Genomic DNA, 21,746 nt, shown 5'->3' with positions numbered 1-21,746 from the left:
AAGACGGAAGTGAAATGAAAAATGCGGCCCGGTAGTCCAGTGGTTAGCACGTCGGCTTCACAGTGCAGAGGTACCGGGTTCGATTCCAGCTCCGGCCTCCCTGTGTGGAGTTTGCATGTTCTCCCCGGGCCTGCGTGGGTTTTCTCCGGGTGCTCCGGTTTCCTCCCACATTCCAAAAACATGCATGTCAGGCTGATTGGACGCTCTAAATTGTCCCTAGGTGTGAGTGTGGGCGTGGATGGTTGTTCGTCTCTGTGTGCCCTGCCATTGGCTGGCAACCGATTCAGGGTGTCCCCCGCCTACTGCCCGAAGACGGCTGGGATAGGCTCCAGCACCCCCCGCGACCCTAGTGAGGATCAAGCAGTTCGGAAAATGGATGGATGGATGGATGAAATGAAAAAAAGTAGTTCCGCAGAACCCACCAATATGCTGACCTTGCTTTCCTTTTGCAACTTGACACTTTTTTTTGGTCTTTTTTCTCGGTCATAAATAATGGCAGCCAAATGAAAACGACTCTGGCAGTTTCTTACTTCACATCAGGAGCAGTTTATGGATAAACCGGGCTCGGGTGAAGTCACAGAGCCGCAACCGCCGCTGTTTTTTATGCAGCTGTTATATATTCCCTTTCCATTGGAAGCGTCTGAAAAGATAATTCAGCGCTTTTGGCTCCGACCCAGCCTTGGCCGCAGGCTCAGGAATGTCGAGCCGATGTCCGCTTCTGCCTTCGCTTTCTCTTCCAGTCGCCAGTTAACATCGAATCATGTTTTGTCAGCATATGGGCCCAGGTATAAAAACTTTTTCATATGTGGACCAAAAAACAGGAGTTGTTACCGAGCGTCACATTTCGAGTTCAGTGACAAGAATCAAGGGAAGGCGTTCAGCTGCAAGCACGGCTGTCGCCTCGGGAGTGACGTCATCTGGTGGCTCCTTTTTTTTTTTTTTTTTTGGCTGCCATCGGACAACGTCGATTCGGCTCGACTCTCAGACGACGATAAGTCGTATGGTTGATGCAAATAGTACCCCCCCCCCCCTCCCGCCCTCCCAAAAGTACTGTATTCAGAAAGAAATGCCGAATGACTCAGAGGTTTTGTACGTGGCTGTACGTATGGTTGGTTCTTGCTGCGACGTCGACCAATGACAGCACGAGTGGATTTATCCCGTGAGCTGATTGGCTGTGCATCTTCGCAGCCCCGCCCAGCACCTTCCCATGTGTCTTGTCACGCTGTTGACTCTCTGATTAGTGTTTCGTCACACCGTTGACTGCGGTTGTTCGCCTGCCTCTTTCTGGCATAATCTTTTCTTTTGTTGGTGCTACGTGAGTGAGTGAGTGAGTGAGTGAGTCCGAAAAAAGCAGCGTCTCTCTCTTCGCCTCCTCCTCATCAATACCGATTAATTGTCTTCTCATAAACACATCGGCTGCGCGGGGATAGCTCTCCAGGCGCTAGCTAGAGGCTAACGGCGGCTACACCGTCAAGAGCGCCTACAAGTCTGTCTCTCTCCGAAGGCAATGCTGATGAATGTTAATTACTGTATAAGGTTTTATAATTCGAGATTCAAGTAAATGCGTGCACTGCTTTAGTTTTTGTCTCAAATATATATAAAGTGTAAATATTTTTTACATATTTTAAACATGCTGGTACCCACATACACTTATACAAAAATTCCAGGGGGTGGGGGGGGGGCAGCCAACCCTCGTTTGCGGTTTTTCACTCATCGCGGCACGGTGCCGGTCCCCATTAACCGCCATAAGTGAGGCAACACTGTACAGACAAACATTTTCTGGTCCAAATATTTGTGCTGTCGCTTTTTAAACGATTCCTCACTGCAAACTCACGTCGAAGCCGTAAACCCAAACGTGATTTCCAGATCTGCAATGCCGATGGCGAGAATAGAATTTGTGTTTGTCGCCGTTATCGGAAGCCGCCTGCGCCCGACGGCAAAGCGGGGAAATGATTGTATGCCCGACGTTTGCAGGGGACTTCTTTTGTCCCTCTGATTGAATCTCATCCCAGATAATTCCATTTTAGGTGAAGTTTGGACCGACACTTTCCATCAATCCAATGTGAGAGTTGCACACACACACACACACACACACTCACACACACTCCTTGTCGTCCGCGTATATAGTGTCTCCTTTGACTGGACTGGAATGTGCATAAAATGCCAAGATAAGAGCGTCGCCTCCCCGCCACGGACGCGAGAGCGAAAACTCCAGCAGCTTCCTTTTAGCTCAATAAATGAACATTGCTCCCCCTATAGACAGGCGCTGATGTGACTGAAACTGTCAGATGGCAGGGAAACACTTATGTCTGTTTCCAGTGGCGCCACGACGTTCATGCATTCTGCAGGCTTACTGAAAAGGTACATCGGAAGGTCAAACGCAATCCCGCTGGAAACTGTTTTTTTTCCACGGTATGAAATCAGGGGAAAGGAAATAACACGGCATTGTGATTTCGTTGCTGATTGACGGCACAGGGGATGTTCTCAGCATCATTCTCAACTGTCAAGTGTATAAATAAGTCAACCGCAGTTAATATTCTAGTTGCGCGCCGCAGCCTATCCACGAATGAATAGAAATGTCATGAATACGTTCCAGCTTCCGCAAAACAAAATGAGATGTTGCTGTTTGATGCAGTCGTGCAAACACACCAAGAAGAGTTTCCAAACTACTGTGACTCTTTAATATTCATAATTTTATTTTTTTTTGCCCCGACAGAGGATAAAGAATATATGCAGGTGACTGTGAGCATTTTTCATATTTATCTGTCCACTTCTGTTTCTGGACAGTTTTTGGTCCGGTATTAGAACATCGCCACACATCGTAGATGCTTTTTTTAAATTTGAATTTAATTAATTAATTAATTAATTAATTTATTATTTTCAAACCACAAGGCCTTGTATCTTGTCTGGTAGAAGTTGTCGCAATGAAAACTTAAAAGACTGCAGGTCAAAGTGTTGATCAAGGTCACGGCTTTAAATGCGGCAGATAAATAAACTGACTTTCATATTGATTCGTGGTTCATTTTTCTTTAGCGCATGGCTAACCTATATGAAAAAAACATAGATGATACTGTTTCAAGTAATGCAGATTCATTTGCTCATGTTTGTTAATACATAAATGGGATGAGATCCTTGTCGGGAAAAAAAATGCATATTACATCGCAATTGCAAAATTGATTGGGGGAGGGTGGTGGTGGTGGTGGGGGGGGGGGCTTCTAAATCATTCCGCTGCCTTTGTATCCCTCACACTATAAAAAGGGGAAATTACCTTTTGAGTTCAATAATAGACACTTCAACATCCTTCTTCTGACAGTGCAGCTTTATTCCGCATCTTTGGACCCCAAGGAGTGCGCTGCAACCATTTCAAGGCTGCGTTGCCACAAGCGTGTAAAATATTCCGCGTGATTGCACAAGGAGCTCGTTGTGTGCAGCGAGCTTGTCGCCTCAGCTCTCCCCGTGCAGCTGTTCCAGGCTTCGCTTGCGTCTGCACACGTACTTTTAATTTGAGGCTGCCGCGACCTCCATCATGGCAGCTACGGCGGCCCCAATCGCGCGGGCCCGTGTAAACTAGACAAAACCCACATACACACCCGCGTACTGTACATAATCCCCAGCCTGTTTGGCCTTTTCTAACCTTTCGCCTCTTTCCAAATTGATAGCAGTCTATTTTTAGACCTGGTTCGATCCTGAAACCTGATCCTGAGCCGTAATTGAGAACGCTGGACAGCTAGCAGTGTTAACAACGCTAACCCCACTTTACGGGTTATAAGACAAATATTCTTTCCTTTTACGCGCCTTCTGGTGTACATTCTACAAAATAGCACAAACAGCCAAGGACAAAATAAAGTTCATTTGTTTTCTGAATAGTAAGATACACTTATGTCATACTTTCACATGTTGATTGAGTTCTGAAATTGTGTCTGACATCTTTCGGGTGCGGAATTGAAAAAAAAAGAAGTTTTAATTTCAAAATGATATACATTATGGAGGCCGACCTGTAGATGGCAGCGTTCTGTCTCAGTGGCCCAGGCAGGCCGCCATTAAGTGAACTTTGGGTGGCCCGAAACGGTCACTTGTCGGCCCACCTCGGCCATCGGGCCACCTTTAATGTCGGCCCTGACGCATTTAGTCCAATAAGTCAGGCGTAGTAGCCAATTAGCATCTCGGGAAAAGTTTATAGGCCGCCGCCGCCGCATGACGAAGCAGCTCAGCCTTATGATTGTGACTCATGCCGCCCGAGGCCTGGAGGGAGTCCCTGCACTTGCAGATTGATTCCTGCAGGCTATATTTAAAGAAATGACTCAACGGTCACATGTGAGGGATCACATTTTTCGTTGCCATCGGGGCAAATGTCTCTGCCGTGTGGACATAGTGCATATACATGTGCTAAAGAGCCAGCTGTAAACATTTACCATAAGGCGGCTTTCTTTCATTACAATCTTGCTGGTTTTGTCTATATTGGGCAAAAAGAGAAGCAGAAGGACAATTTGAAACTCAAGACAGTTCCAGATGTTGAAGACTTTTTTTTTTTTTTTTTTTTCCAAACGCGTCAGCTCATGACTCAGCTTCCTGTGCGTCGTGCAGTTTTTTCCCGCGGAATCACAGTTGACCACAATAAAGCCACCGTAAAACCTCAAGTCCAGTACGTTTCATGGGGAGGCTCGTGCACGCTCAAATAGTCCAAATGGAGAAACAAAATTCACGTCCGCGGCACGCTCCGCCACACACATCTGCACTGGGAATGTATGCGTCGTGATTTTGTTGATTGTGTCTCTTGCCAGGTATAATCACCCTGATACGCTATCAAAATAAATCAAACTAATCGAAATTATTCACAGTTAAAACGGTTCATGGCAGGCTTGGCCATGCACAGGCACTGATACAGGGGTCTCAAACATGACGCCCGCGAGCAACAGATAGCTTCCAAGAACGGCATGAGTGGCCTGCCTGGCTGCTCTAAAAATAGCTCACCAATAATAGGACATCGTGTATATCTATTGGACATATATGTGAAGTGAATTTTATCATACATGTTCAATAAAAATAAACGGAACGAGGGGAAAATAAAAAGATCCGGAGTAGCCCCAAAAACGTAACATTTGATGTATCGTTTGATCAATCTAAACTACGTGAAATAATTTCAGTGCAGTGTTGTATAATGAGCTGAACGGGCAGTGTGAATTCTGTCCAAGTCTGATCTGATTAGAAAGGTCTCGCGTCCGCCCTTTACGGACGTTTGCCGTATCGTCCCTCGCGGCAACACTCGGCCCCGTTCTGTCCATCCTGTGACAAACATGCGACACGTTTCCGAAATGTCATCCTCACTTCTTAATTAAATCGTTAAAATTGTTCTCCGCGATGATGTCCATTATGCGCGTCTTGATTCAATTAGCTGCTGAAGACGTGGGTCATACCGGACTTCGTGAGCTCGGACGTTGGATGACGGGGTGGCTGCTTTGTCATTCCGCACGGTGCACCCCCCCCACCCCCCGCCCCCATTTTAATTTATTTCCAGTGATAAAAATTCAGCAAAAAGAAAAAAAAGAAAAAAACCCGGAACTGACTCCTCTTTGTTCATTTCGGGAAAAAATAAATAAATAAACAAAGAGCACCGCAGAGGGCCGTATCGGAACATCTGGTCATGCATAATTCCTTCTTATTGAAAACTTGGCAGTTGTGTGATAATGAGAATTTTCTCTGGCGTTTCCATTTTGGATGCTGACGCTCTCCAAAAAAAAAAAAGAAAAAAAAAGCTCTTATCAGAAATAAACACGCCAATTGACTTTGCTGCTGTTTGGAAGGCAGATGTAAGCCTGCCACTTTTCATTTCCAATGTGACAGACTTGTTGGTGAATTTGCGAGAAATCACGAGAAAAGTGCAGGTGCCTCGATCCAACATCTGGGGATTCCCATGACCTGGATGACTAAGATTCAAGACAGACATCAAGGCAGGGCGGCTTTATTTATGTCGATGGCACATTTCATACACAATGGGCTTCACATCGTTCCAAAAACATTTTAGTGGCAAAATCCAACCTTTAAAGGCAAACGAATTGAACACATTTAAAACAAAGAATAAGAATTGAAGACACTTCATTATATGTACGGGGGAAAGCATAATTTTAAAAAGCCTTTCCCGCTTGGGTTGCCCTCAGTTCTGTTGGCAGCTTATTTCATTTGCGCGCAGCACAACAGCTAAATGCTAATGCACCGTGTTAGCTTTGAAATCTGGGCTGCACTAATTGACCCGAGTCTGCCAACCTGAGAACACCACTGAGCTTACATTCTATTCGCATTTCTTTTCGATATTCGGGATCTTGGCCATGTCGTGATTTGTAGACCAGAAACAGAATTTTCAAATCTATTCCACAGCTAATTGGAAGCCCATCTACAGTCTTCAGGACTGGAGTAACATGTTTCGATATCATTTTTGTTTTGGTTTTTTTTCTGTTAAGAACCTGAGCTGCTGCGTTTTGAATGAGCTGCAGCTGTTTGATGCTCGTTTGAGGGAGTCCAGTGACAGTAATCAGGTCGGCTGACAATAAAAGCACGGATATCTTTCTGCTGGTCGACTTGGAACATGCTAGCCTTCAGTCTGGGTGTTTTTCAGCTGGTGAAAGGTTGTTTTCGTGATTGATTTGATGTGACTGCTGAAAGTCAGATTCAAATCAACCTCCGCAGCAAGGTATCGAACTTTGGTTTTTAAAGCGACCCTCACAGCAGTCCTCTTTTCATGATTGCACTCAGCAATTATCTCTAGACGTCTGGAGTCTTTTTTTTTTTTTTTCGAACACAGGAAGAAAAAAAAGAGCACTTTTTTTTTAAACACGTTGGTATTTTTGTATTTAGATTGTGACAAAAGGGAGGCTCAGAGCACAACAATTGAGGTTCTCCCTGCAGTCGTGTGATTAGTCTTTGTTCCCAAGCTGTCGGAATGCCATTGGGCCTATGTGGCTCCAAACTGCATCCTTGGAATTCCCCACCCTCCCACCCACAATTACAAGACGGTGCAACAATCATGTTTTTTTTTTTTTTTTTTTAATCGACAATTTAAAATCCCAAATTGCCACTCGAGTTCCTAATAGCTCACCGTCCCCTCACTATAAACGCCGGCGACTTATCTGATTGATGCGGATGAATTTAAAACAGCGCAGGGGCCCAAGATGAGTTGCCCTTTCAACTTCCACGAGTTGAGGGGGCAGACTGCAGTCTATGTTTACGTGCGGCAATTTTTTTGCTTGCGCAACACCCCAAGGCTAAATGAGGACTGCGTGTGGGCTGCCTGCTCCCGCTAAGCAGATCACGGCCCTCGAATATAAGCCGAGCTGCCTGTCAAAACGGGAGCGATGTGGGGAAAGATCATCTGCCAAGGAGTCCTCGGGGGCGACGGATGGCTCTTTATTTATCATCCTGCATCTCAATGAGACGATTTGCAAGTGGGACAAGAAGTCCGCTATCGAAAGGCTTTCTCTCTTCATTTTGCTAACGCTGCTTCAGTCATTTTATTTCTTTGCCTGACGTCTTGGCCACCAGGAATCGAGACACAGTGCGTGGTTAATGGCCAATATACGGAATGGGATTGTTCATAGAAGCCACATGGGGGGTGTGGGTGGGGGGTGGACTAGAAATGTCAGCGAACAACCAAGACAGGGCTGGATTAACTCTCTAAACGGCCCCAGAGACAAATTACCGACTCCCACATGTTTATGTCTGTATCAACCAGCATCGCTAAAGCTAATCACGAGTTTAAGGTATACAGATGCTCGGGAGTTTTTTTGGGGGGGGGGGGGTGGGGGGTGGGGCGTTGGAATCCAGATAGTGCTGAGTATAGACAATGAAAACAAGGCACATGTCTACAATGCCTCATTGCGTCTGCATGTCAGCCTCGGGTGCGGCTATTTTCACAAATCGTTTTGGTGTGGGCGACGAGGCGTCAGTTGATAATAATAAAGTATCGGGCAAACCGAAAATAGCCCCCAAAAGGTCAGACACAAAGTTGAAGGCGTGCGCTTTCGTCGCCATTTTGTTGACGTTTCCTCAAATGCGACTTTTGTACAAACAGTCTGATGGCATGCGCCCCCTGCTGGCCAGGATGTTCAAGACTTTGTCGTTGTATTATTTGCTGAACCATTTTTTTTTAAATTGGGAAGGTGAATATTGCAGTGCATGGATTAATCCCCCAACTCCCCCCCCCAAAAAAAATCCTACCCTGTATTTAAACTTAATACTCCACACCATAATTCATCCAAGAAACGATTAGACGGTGCTGTTTAGTTGTAGCTCGCGTTATTTCACATATTTCGATGCAAAAACGATTGTTTCAAGGTCCCACAAGTTTCACATGAGTCATAAAAGTGACATTTGTACTTTCTCTGGGCTTTGGGCCACGATACTCCCAATTATTATTATTATTTTTTAAGGATCCAGCAGTGGTGAGAAAAGAATATTAGGACGTAGGTGGATGCGAAGGACGGCCGGAGTGCACGCGCATGAAGGTTGCATCTTGAATAGGCCTGCAAAGGGAGACGGCCTTTGTGCCAGCCTTGCGTTGCGCAATGACAACAATCTGCTGAGAACGCGGTTGTCTGTCACTTTAACCTCCAGACGCTTTTTTTTCGGTCCGGCATCAGATGCGATAAGATACCTCGTAGGTCTTTCCACTGATGTTTTCCGTTTGTTGTCCCCCAACGCCCCTCGCTGCAGCAATCGGAATTCAAATCCGAATCGAGCAAAATTGGATTGAATTAAAAATCCATTTTGACCAATTAAGGCGTGGCCTCTAACGAAGGGGTGGCGACCACCTGAGAAATGCAATTTTTTTTATATATCATCATCATATTATATATATCATCCAGTGCTGCTAGCTGATGTTGACCAGGCCTCGGCAGCAGCAGCAGCAGCAGCAGCCCCGTGTCTCCTTCAAGGACATTTTGCCAGCAGTTATTCTTGTTACACAAAGCAAATCCCCAAACATTTCCATTATTGGATGTGAGGAGTGTCATCGCGACCCTGGCAGGCCGGCCGCCCGCTTGCTTCGGGCCAGATATATAAAATTGCAGCTCTCGATCCAACAGCTGTACTGTATAAGGCAGGTGATAGGAAGAGACGGCTATCTTTAGGCTCCGGACGCCATCCGATCCTCTCAATATACTTAGCGAGCCATCGGCCGCCGCGTCCTGCACCCGCAAGGTTCTGCCGCCAACTATTGATTGGATGCAGTGTCGCGTTTCAAGCAGTTGAAAGAAAGGAGAGGGAACGATTGGAAGACTCTATCGTACACATTGGGTGAGAAGCATTTCTTTTGGACACGCCGTTTTCAGATGAACGTCCATGCTGGGACTACGTAGAATTTATGGACATATGTGTTTAAACTACGAGGTGAGCAGGGAGGGGTAGGGGTGCCGGAGGGGGTCGCCTTGTGTGTCTGTGGGTCCCCCCGCCCCACACATGCATACACCATGGCACTAATTCATCAAGTTCTCCAAACAAATATTGGACTGATTTGTCTTCGGCGCGGCGACAGCAACACGAGACCTCGTATAGAGACGCTCCACGGAGCCCAGGCAGATTCCATATTTATTTATTGTTCCCATGTTGTCATGGCGACATGAAACTGCCTGGAAAAAAAAAAGGCTCATATGCACACTCTGGATCCAATCTCCCTCGTTGGGCTTTGCAAAGGCCATGATGAATTTCTTACTCATTTACTGAAGTGACAACATTTCCACAGAACGATGTCAAAAGTGGCTCATTTATCTCGCAAATGCATTTTCAACTCTATTTTTCTCACCGATTCATGCGTCCATTCATCCTTCCATCCATTCCTGTGGTCGAGCCCGGTCCTCGAGGGCTCCTATCCGATGTCTCCCTCCTCCAACGGCCCTGCTTCAAATGAGCAGCTCATCAGCGAGCTTTGCAGAATCCTGAGAGCCATCCTGATCGTTTGAATGTCGCGGTGTTGGAGGGGGGCGACATCGAAAACAAGCGCTGATGGGAGCTCTCGAGGACTGGACTTGGCCATTGTCGTTGTTACCACCATATGTCCATCCATCCACCATTCATTCATTCATTCATCCATCCATCCACATCCATCCGCCCGCCCGTCATTCATCCATCCATCTGTTCATCCATCCATCGTTCACCCATTCTTCCATCCATCCACAATGCTCATCCATCCATCCAACCGAAAACCGTTCATTCATTCATCCATCCATCATTCTTTCATCCACCTATCCATTCGTCCATCATTCATTCAGCCATCATTCATTCATCCATCCATTCACATCCATCTGTTCACCCATCCATCCATCCTTCCGTGCGTCATTCATCCTTCCATCAATACATCGTTCACCCATCATCCATCCATCATTCACTCATCCATCCACAATGCTCATCCATCCATCCATCCACTGTTCATTCATTCTTTCATCCACCCATCCACCATTCACCCCTTCATCCATCATTCATACATCCATCCATCCACAATGCTCATCCATCCGTCCACCCGAAGACCGTTCATTCATTCATCCATCCATCCGTCCATCATTCATTCAGCCATTGTTCATTCATCCATCCATTCACATCCATCTGTTCACCCATCCATCCGTCTGTCCATCATTCATCCTTCCATCCATCCATCATTCACTCATCCATCCACAATGCTCATCTATCCATCCATCCATCCATCCACTATTCATTCATTCTTTCATCCATCCATCCATCATTCACTCATCCATTCATCACCACATTCATCGTCATGTCATGGTCATGTCAATCAGCCATTCATTCTCCATTCAACAAACTTTTTCCGTTTTTCTTTTGATCACATAAGTCCATGGAACCATGAATCCCTGCGACCATTGTAACTCTCTCGCTCTCGTGATCCATTTCTTCATTTCTCTATCGATCCATCCGTCATGACTACCCCCTTCACATGTGGACGGACACACGGTTTAACCCTGAAGACCTCAATTTGTCAAAACTAGAAATCTAAAATTTTGTTGTTGTTCACAAGCCGATATAGAAAACGTCCCTTTTCAGATGACTCGAGCAGAGACACAAACCTAATCTATTTACAATCCGGAAAGCGCCTCACCAGTTTCCCGCAAACCTTGTTAACGCTTAAATTGAAGGGAAGTCGTACGAGTCACCAGAAGCACGACGTGCTGCGGAGCGCCGTGATATGTCATGTCCCATTTTAGATACAAGAGGCGATACAATGGGCATCGCTCGCTCTGGAGACCATTAAGGTTGCCTGTTTTGCTCTCGTCGTTTCTGTTCATTCGATTGGCGTCGCGGTACGCCATGCCGGCAGGTAAAATAAGCCACTGAGTGCTAAATCATCGGCGGAAGCGCGGATGTTGCACCACATCGGCTCCCGAGCGATCCCATTTTGTTTCTTTCTTCTGCTGAGCCACCTCTTATGCTCGCACTCCTTCCATAGTCGAGTAGCTCCTCACAGGGAGTAACACGAGGACATAAAACTGTGGAAAAGTTGGTGAGTTGCAGCGCGGCAGAAAATGAACGGAAAATGTTATTACACGACTCTCTGGGCTCCTGTTCACATATATTTTTTTTTTCCTCCGAAGCTTAAATTCTGCTTCTGATTGAACCCAGACGCTCTAGACAGATGCAGATTGACCATAGCTTGCTTCTTGGGGACCGCTCTGGCATGCGGACATCATGTCGTATCCCCCCTGCTCGCCCACCCCGCCCCCTTTCTGTGACATTTGAAGATGTAAACACCGGGAAAAGATAGAACCTTCTCCCACGCCATCCTGACAGCCGGTGGCGGAGATTTTGTCATGAAAATGTTCGATCTAATCAGGGACTGCGGTACATCTGGCCGACGTTAGCGTGAGCTCTTCAGCGGGAATCGGGTCCAGAAGACAATTACTGTAGATGAGGAGAAAGTCCTCCATGAGGCTCTTTGGATTATTTGATGAGGGTTTTGGTGGAAAATGCACCCCCCCCCCCCCACCACCTCGGCCCTCCCCCGAACCATTTAGCAGCTGCATGTACAATGAACCCCTGTCGAGTTGCTGTTTGCTTTTTCACAAATTTGGGATTTTGGTGCTCTCTTTTTCGAGATCATGCTAAGATGATACAGTTAAGTAATAGGAAAGTAGTAATTGGTGAAATACGTTCAACTGATCCAGCTCAACTGAAATACGAACATGTGTGTTAGGGCGGGGCTAAATTTAGCACGGCTTTTTATGGGGGTCCTCGCTGCGTATACACGTGTGTTTGAAATCGATCCGTTGACCTTTTTAACGGTTATGTAAGATTTGTTTTAAATGGTGTTAGTTTTTGGGGGATTCATTGTTCGTGGTATATTTCGGATGGAAATCGACGATTGAGTCGACGATTGGCGAGCTCCAAGTACCACCAATATTAAAACGCAGTGCAAGGTACATCATTTTTTTCTCTTCACGCAGCAGTGTTGCGAAACATTGACCTCACATGAGGACCAACGTTCTAATTTTTGTGGCGCATTTTCAGTTTTTTTATTCTATCTAGCGAGTAGATTTTTTTTCTGCAGGGTCCAGACCCTTATTCATTTATTTTGTTACTTGCTCTTTCAAAATTGGATGTTCTCCGCTTTAACGCGGTTCCGGCCAGGCGTCTGTGAAAAGCGGACCCATCACCCAAGCACATCATTCTCGTGTCAATCTTAGCTGAGCAATTAGCACGGGCTTCTCCCTTTGTCAGAACAATACTTGTCAGAAATATAGCTTATTGGCCTCCACGGAGGCAGTGGCGACAGATTTTCGAGCGACTCCGTGACTTGTTTATCCGTAGCGGTAGCCGGCCAAAAAGCTCGGCGCTCGCTTGCTGTTACGGCGTTAAGTAGCATCGAGCTTCTCTTGACCTCCGAATATTGGAAAAGGATGCTAAAAAGTTGAACGCAACCGTTCTGTACTTTCGCATACCACTATCTGTAGGCAGTCAGAAATATGATCGTGACCTAAAATTAGTCACGATTTGTCACTATTGGTGGCGGGGATCGGCCTCGGTCATCCAATCACAGGAGGTCTACTGCCTGAGAAAACTTGAGGGCAGAGGCCTGTTGTCACGGCACCAACGGATTGATTCCAGCTTTGTCTGGCCGAGCGTCAACTCCGAAAACAAAGCCGCCACTCTGTGTGCAATTGCGCAACGCCTTCACACATGAGCCGCAAATGAGACGCTCGGCGAGAGCTTTGCCCCGCGCCTAATTGCACAGTGCCATTTGCGGCGCCGGACGGAGGGGCCGACAGATCGGCGCGAGACAATGCCTTCGACGGCCGCTCCAAGCCCAACGCTCATCCCGCCAATTCTGACATAAGTACAGTCCTTAGCTGCTGACTGCATTTCAGCTGACACATGTTTGAACCTTGAAAATGTCTGCACGACGTACGCGTCCAAATGGCCGGACAGAAATGCAACAAATGTGTGACGCCGTCATCGTAGTGCACAAAGCCAAATGGAATTGACAGCGGCTTTGCCTACTACAAACTAGAAGTACGGTTGCCTTCGTGGGTCAGAAATGTGAAGAGAAACTGTCGCTTTAAAACAGATTTGATGAATCGGTACAGAGTTCCCGGTCATGGGAAATATCTGTTCATGGCTTACTCACATCACCCGTCACGACAACCAGCGCGGACTTTCTGTAGTGGATGATGCCGAGCTCGACTAACTCTTGTATAGTGGACGCTGTAAAGTCGGAATTTCAGTTTTGCGAGCGTCACATGGTTAATTCTCCACGTTTGGCTTTTTCTTGGGCTTTCTCAACATCATCAGGTTACATATTGTCACTTGTTTAACCATACCAATTTTTGGTTTGGACTTACACAACATGTAGAACGCTGAGCAAATATTTGAGACAATTGGGAGTGAGAGTGAGTAATTTCACTTCCCACTTTTGACAGCCAATTTTGTGGCTTTTCATTGCTCAGTGAAGGCAGAAAAGATTCAAGCATCACATAAAACCACGAAAGCTGAAAGTTATTTTCAAGAATGCAAGTAAAGGGCAATAACATCTTGCGTCAACAAATAATTATGTGCTTTGCTTTTCCCCACCGCCCCCCCAGATTTTTGTGGTATAGTACATTAGAAAATGAATGTTTGATTGATTGATTGATTTTGAGTGAGAGGGGCCGCTTCGATCGGCGGTGAATCAAGTCAGCTGCGTCCACACCCACTACGGCACAAAACACTGTCAAAATACCAAAACGTAGTCTAGCCCGCCCCAGCGCGGATTCAGACCACACCTCACACCTCGCACCAGACTTGCACTCAGCACCAAAAACAGATCCCTGGATCTGCAAATGTTACCAAAAATATTTGCTGTACGGTCAATACAGGTTTTATGATGGTCACACTTGGACCCTGGAACGTATTTCCTGTGGCTTTAAAACCTAAAATAAAAACTGGATGTCAAACAGCGTCCAAGTGGCACCGGAGATTCTTAAAGCGGACCACAAAAAAAAAAAAAATGCACTAAAAAAAACCCACAATACAAAACATTTCTGTGTGTGAGAGCCCCAAGGGGATTTTCTTGCAAACCCTCCACGCGTTGGACGCGATTCACGCGCTGCATCCTGCACAAACTGTGCTCGCCCTCTGGAGGAAGCGTAAAGTCACACTGGCAAAAGGTACTGAGGCTGACTTGTGCCCGCGCACTGTGGAGCCATTGTGCGGACCCCCGCCTCCCCGTCAAAACTCACACTGCACTCTTACTTTATTTTCTCCCCCCACCGCCCCCCCTGCAGGCGTACGTAGAAAAGCCGGCCCCGCGGTGTTCGCTCTGGCCGTGAAAGAGCGATTCATAGCCGCCTCCTTCATCTTCTCACCTCTCTCTCGCTGCTGACCTCTGACAACGCAACCTCAACGCAAACACTCTCGGGGGGCGCCGCAGCAGGCGTTCAAAGTGCAGAAAAGCCCTGGATGGGAAACAGACCTCCAAATCTGGACCAGACGCACACTTGAACTTCAACCAAATACTGTGCGATAAATCCGGCGTGAGAATGCGATGACTAAAGAAAGTTATTCTTGGGAGATAAAATCATGAACTTACTACCTGTATGCAACCATTAAATCTGGGGGGTAGGGGGGGGGGTCTTTGTCAACGTGGAACAGATACGGATGGAGGAAAGGGGAGGGATGGGCAAGCACGGTAATTAGCAGTGGTGCTTACCTCCATGGCTGGGGTCAGTGAGAATCAGCAGTGTGAGGATGGCGCCCACCAGGGCAGATTGCGAGGCTCTCATATTTTAGCGCTGCCAGTTAAGTCCTCCAGCGTCTCGGCTTAGACACACTCCATTCACCGGTGGCCTGAATGACTTTCTACTTTGGGGAACTACTACAGTATACTCCTCTGTGTGAATAGGCAGGGGCCGGGCTGGGCCGGGCCGGGGAGGGACCAGGAGAAAGACGCCCTCTTTCCGAAACTACCCCCCGCCCCCCACACACACACCTCCATTGCAGAGCTTTCAAACATACTTGCACACACGTTCCAAGGCTGAAGAATCACTTCCTGTCTTCACTTTGAGACATGAAAAATAAGCTTTTGTTTAGATTCCGATGGGAAATTTTTGAAGCAGACAGGCAACCATTTTTCAAACATTCTCACCAAACAAGTATAAACATCCAGTACGCGGCTTGAAATTGGAGATACGCTAAAGCAGTTCAATTTCAACGACGCGGCAAAACAAATGATTGCTGCGTCGTCCATGCGCCACTTAGCCGCTTCTCTTAGCCGTCATATCATGACAAAAAAAGCTGGGCAGTGGTCCCCAAACACTGGTCGGTGGATTGATAGGGGGTACAGTAAATGTCCAAAAGCAAATTCGGAAGATACTCGAGCAGAAAAAAAAAAACGAGTCCCATCACAAAAGCATTTCAGGTCATTTTATTCTGTCATTCAAAATCGTCACACAAGTTTAAAAAGAAGTTAAGCATTCAAGAAATGGTCTCCCTTAATTTTGATAAGCATGACGCCGATGAATAGGGTCGATCACTTCCATTGATTGTCTGAATACTTTGTTTTTCAAAAGTTCTCATCAGATATTGTACTTATATTTTTCATGGCATTTTTTGAGGATTTTTTTGAATTCCCAAATTTTATACAATTTGCTTGTTGTTTCCCCACAATCTTTTTTGCCAAATTTGAAGCAAAGTTGATGAAATTGGAAGGGTGTTCTAGCGTAGTAAGGATGTGTCCTTGCCTGGTGGAATGACAACCTGGCTGCAAAGAAATTGGTCTGCTCAGAGCACATTTAAGTAGCGGCGTCTGGTTGCCATTTTGGTAAATGTGATCGGGGAACAGGGCATGCACACTCTGAGCGCCGCCGACGTGGAGGAACATTTTTCACAACACTTTTGATCCAATTTGCCGGTCCATGGTCACACAGTACATTTCCGGTGGAATTCCTTTATGATAAACATCACCTTAGGTTTGGCTTTTGCCTTTTTAGCATTCTTGAAGTGAGCATTCTCGACCATTCTCTTGTTGTAGTCCAGTGCCGCCCCTTAGCTACGGCCGCGGATCGATCGATTGACAAACGAAACATGAAAACAACAGAGCGACAAATAATAGTATTGGGGCTAAGCAGTTCTACCTTCCCTCCTTTTGTCTTCCTCGGTAATTGAAGTGGCCTGCTGGGAGCGCAGCCCGCTTTCTGCAAGGATAAAGCTTTTGCTTTTTTAATTAAAGCCCAATCAGGTTGCCAAGCTCTCTTGTTGCTTTTCCCTTGATCAATGTCGGCTTCTTTATGTTTTTGTTCCACTAACCTGCTCCCCGAGCTAATTAGGCTAACGCCCGGGCGTGCGGCGGAGAGCTTCTGGCTTCACTTCACATCTGGCCGTTACAGTTGCAGCAAACTTTTTTTGTTTCGTACTCTCCCCTCTGCTAAAACAATCAAACAGGCACTTAAATCAAATGTTGGAGCTGATGCACTCTGCTTTCCTTGTAACGAGTGCGCGCGCGCGCGCTCTCTCCCGACAAGGATTAGCACTTTCTGCTCGGATGCCAAGATTATACTTCCCGTTCGCGAGTTTTTCCTCATCTCACAGTCAACTGCTTGGCAAATTATTCTCTCTGCAAGGGAAGTGGGATTATAATTAGAATGTTCGAGCGGTGTGGAAAACCTCTTAAAACAACAAATGACTGTTGACGTCATGTGTTGGTTTATTTTGGGGTGGGTGGGGGGCAGAACAAACATATCGTCATTTATGCATTAGGGGAAACTGGAGCAGTGCCCCACCAGATGAAGCTTGGGAAAGTTGACTTGATCTTTAGTGTAGTGGCGAATAAGTGGCATAATTAATGTGTGTATCATGCGCATGTTTTTGCAAACTTCAAAGACAATTTTCGGTCTTCAATGAGGCATATGAAGACATTATCGTCAACACACAATTTAACCCTTGAATTATGCTCTCGTGAACATCAAGGACAATCTGACTTCAATTATGCTATTTGAATGTTTTTTTGTGTGTGTGAGTGCAAAAATCAGATGATTTAGACTTTAATGTACAGAATGTACATATTTTCATAAAAATTATTGACTTATGTTTTTAACTAAATTGGAACACGTTTTTCAGAGTTGTGCCAAACCCAACAAAATATATGATTTGACAAATAAAATCTAAACTAGAAATATGAAATTGCTGTGTGTCTGTCTGGCTGGCTAGCTAGCTGTCTGTCTATTTATCTATCTATCTATCTATCTATTGATCTATCGATCTAGCTAGCTAGCTGGATAGCTGTCGGACTGCCTAGCTAGCTAGCTGTCTATCTATCTATGTAGCTAGCTAGCTTTCTAGCTATCGATCTATATTAAAAAACAATGTCTGTTTTTGAAAAATGCCAGTGCCTAAAATTGTCCATTTATTGCGGAATGACCCATGCGCAGAAAAATGTGACGACGAAATGACATGCGATGCTCCTAAGAGCGATGGCGGCTGTAAGACGACCCGCTGAACGCCACATGGGGGTTGTAAGGCAACACTATTTATGGCAGACGACCCCCCCCCCCCGAAAACAAGCTCCTTGATTATTTCAGCATGGAACCAGGCATACTTGAAATCGTTCCCGCACGAGCCTGCGACCGCGACAACATTCCCCCCCAACAACCCTGGGAGGTATAATTCACCCTGGTATCATCATCCGCTGAGACCCGCTGACACGACTGGGCTGCGTAGAGTATGCAGACCACGTCACCAGTCGGGTCCTCTGATTCAAGCGTCAGTCCCTCAGTTCCTTGATTTGGCTGCAAGTGTTTCATTAAAGTGCACTAATCATGTCTAACATGCACGCCGGCATTCCCGCGCAGTCTTTGATGCCACCGGGGAACTGTTTGCATTCGGCGCGTCTCCCCAACAAAGCACATTAAATGTCTCCTCCCGCCACAACGCGTGCGGACGCATTTCCCAGTTTACCGCTGTACTGCTAGATTTCTTTTGACATCACCTCATCCGCTGCCGGTTAGAGCCTGAGGAATCGACAAGGCTCATCTTGGACTCTTGCTGTCGTCTCAATGCAAACCTTTTTGACCATATGATGATGTTATAAGGGGGGGGGGGGATCAAAGTAGACGTCTGGCTTCCAAAAACCATGAAGTTCACCACGGCCGCCGCTCGATACCACGCAAGTAGTTTGACAGATGTTGTAGCATGAGACCGTCACACGAAATATGTCCTGTATCATTCTTGGAAAAAAAAAAATGGACAGATGGTCTTTCTGCCCCCGCTCCATTCCACGTCGGTGCCGTTCAGTAGCCACTCTGGTCTTTGGTGGTCCCCCGAGATGAAGCTCCTGCTGTCCCACCAAGTTCACTCGCATACAGTATGAACATTTGGACATGTGGTTTAAATAAAAGCGCAACGTGTTGTGAGTTGTGACTCACTCCCACTGTGCATGGAGTCGGGCCTTATCAGATCTCACGTCTTTGGCCTGTTGTTGTCATCTTCCAGTCAAATATCAGCCAGCGTCTTTGCTCGGGTTGCCCTTCAGCGCCCCGACTCGGGTCTCGTCTTGTCGGACCACAAGACGAGCGTCGTGCTCCCCGTAGCGGAGGACTTCTTGATTAAACCCCTGCTAGCGTGTCTGTGTTATCGTAAGCCTTTTTTTGTGTGTGTGTGTGGGGGGGGGGGCTTCTTCCTGTTGTCAGGACGTGAGACTGAGCCAGTTAATCACAGCACTGTTTTGATCATCATGTGCTGATGGGGGCTGGAAAAAAAAATGCACTGTGATAATTAAATGGGAAGAAAGAGCGTGGTAGCACCCGCGAGAACGCTTTGGCACGGGGGCGGCCAAGGAAACGGGTGATCATTTCTTCCCCGAATGGCCCTTCAACGTGCCTCCCTGTCAGTTGTGTCTGCTAATAGCTCACTTGTCATTTGCATGATTGCGCGGGCTGCCGGTGAAAACACGGAGATGGGAAGCAGAGACTTGACGTGGTCGGCATTGAACTCGAGGAGCTGAGGGTTACGTCTTGCAAAATAAAACGGAAAGAGTTCGTGGCGGAATGGCCACGTTGATATCATTTGAAACACGTTTCGGTCAAAATAATTGCAGAACCAATATCCAAATTTCGTTGATTGTGTTGCCACTGGACTTTTCAATGCCCTGACAATGAAATGTTCGTCACGTTCAACGTTTTGGTATTTTTTTTTCATCTTCTGCTGTCCCGCCATGTTGTGCACGCACTTGTGGTCGACAATGAGGCACTCTAAAACGACCATGCCGGCGTCGAACATGTATTCAGAAAGAAATCTCTAAATTCAGCTTGCAGAGTCCATTTGGTCACCGCCCCTCGTTGTCATGGTAACATACCGTTCGTGCATCGACACACCCCGCAGTCGAGGGGGCAGGGTGAGCAGTGGACTGCCCCATCAAGATTGAGGGCCAAGGCTTGGAGAAAAAAAAAAATAGGGTAAAAATTGCTCAACAATCTTGATTTAAAAAAAAAAAAAAATCTTTGGAGCCTTCATGAAAGTCTGCTACAGAAATGTTCTGAAGACACAAAGGAAATGTTTCGTATCTGCCTCCTTTTGAAATTCTGGTTCAAGCCATGACGAAAATGCCGGAGGAAGTGATTGAATTCGGCTCTATTCTTGAGTTTGTGAGAGACTTCGAATCAATAAGGCGAAGGCGTTGTGTCGATACCCTGATGAAGTCCGTTCGCTCACAGGACAACACCCCCACACTCCCAATCGCAGCCCCGCAGTCAACTTTGCCGTGATTTAAAAAAAATAAAAAATAAAAAAGGGAATGGCAGACGTGATTTTTCAAGCTTCTAATTTGTGCTTCCACTTCTCTTCCTCTGCCGATTTTTTTTTTTTTTTTTTTGAGGGCGCTGTCGACTTAATTGGCTGTTCTATAGCCCGCATTTCTTTCTACAGAGAGGATAATCGTCACGTTTCGATTCCCCCCCGCCCCCCAGTCAGCAGCTTTGACATATTTGCTTAAATGAGAAAGCACGGCTGCGCAGTCCGGAGCTTCGTTTGCGAAGAAAATCGGCTGCTGTCAGAGGCCCTCGCAGTCCCTTCATTCGGAAATTCCGTCACATGTCGTCAACGATGTCCCGAACATAACGGCAACGCCGGCATTAACTAACCAAGATCAAATATGATATCCGGTGTTGGATATTGTTGAAAATGAAGAAGCTGTACAGCAAACGGCTGCCTTGACTGTCCACTTGTTTGACATGACTAAAATGCAAACGGGATTGTCCATTTCCAGGAGATATTTTACGCTCGTCGATGGCGACAAGATGTCACTTGCCGATGTTGTTGATGGTCGAATCAGAACGCCGATTGATACGTGACCGTATTTCTTCAAATGGTGGTCAGCTGCGTCTGTTTGAGATCGAGTACGCCCTTGCCGCGTTACGAGCCGCGAATTCCGCGGCAAATTCATTTCATGATTTATTTTGCTTGAAATCGGAGGTAGAAATTGTTTGCACAAGCAAGGTGGCGTTTTCACACTTTAAGAAACAAATATTGGAACACAAATGATGCAATGACACCGTGGTCCTCAACCAGTTGGTTTTTGTTTCCGACCACGGACCGGTTCATATAAGCACATACTTTTTGCGGACCATTTGTGGGGCATTGGTGGCATCTGTTGATATATATGCTCTGCTCCAAAAATGTCTTTTTCTTCCGGCTCAATACCAAATGGCCCTCGGGCCGGGACTGGGCTGCAGACCGAAGGTTGGGCACCTTTGCAGTAAGAAATGTCAACAGACGATACCCACAGATCTTGATCCTGCGTGAAAAAGATAATTGCGGAGTGCCGTCACTTGCAGTTGTTGAGTGCAACTTTTCTTCATTCGTCTCTCCGCGCCTGTTTATGAATGAAACAGTCTGAAATAAAAGCAAAATAGGAGCACAGTTGTTTGAAACAAAAAATGCAGTTAGTTTCAAGGCATGCTCTTGTCATCAGAAGACAAGTTTATAACTAGGGGCCAATTCACCTTTCCGCAAGTTTTGAGGCAAGAATCCCCCCCCCCCCCCCCCCCCCCCCCGAGTTCTGGCTGGGATGACGTGCAGCTGGGGGTCCACCTGAGCAGAGTTACCGGGTCCAGACAGGACTTAGCAGTGCCCCCTGGTGGATGATCAACGTCTACTTGTGCAGACATTTGACTTGGCCCGCTTTGACGCTCATTTTAACACTTGTGGTATGACATGATTAAAAAACATTTTTATTTGGTTAAAAAAAAAATGGACGTGTGCTGACCATCTCTGGCGTTTAGCAGCGC

At 46.4% G+C, this 21,746-nt stretch overlaps 1 protein-coding gene across 1 annotated transcript in view; it reads right to left on the bottom strand.

Moving 5' to 3' along the window:
• The window catches only part of cspg4 (chondroitin sulfate proteoglycan 4), a 57,235-nt gene extending 41,922 nt beyond the window's left edge, over positions 1–15,313 (bottom strand). The window contains exon 1 of the mRNA XM_086110133.1: positions 15,179–15,313. Within this exon, the coding sequence (XP_085966259.1) occupies positions 15,179–15,251 (73 nt within the window). The 5' untranslated portion in view covers positions 15,252–15,313. The remainder of the gene's footprint in view (positions 1–15,178) is intronic.
• Between the last annotated feature and the right edge of the window lie 6,433 nt (positions 15,314–21,746).

Source organism: Hippocampus guttulatus, chromosome 4 (genome assembly GCF_054856545.1).
Source record: "Hippocampus guttulatus isolate MCC_2025c chromosome 4, RoL_Hgut_1.0, whole genome shotgun sequence".
In the NCBI taxonomy this organism is placed as follows: Eukaryota; Metazoa; Chordata; class Actinopteri; order Syngnathiformes; family Syngnathidae; genus Hippocampus; species Hippocampus guttulatus.
This window is presented reverse-complemented; position numbering and strand designations above follow the sequence as displayed.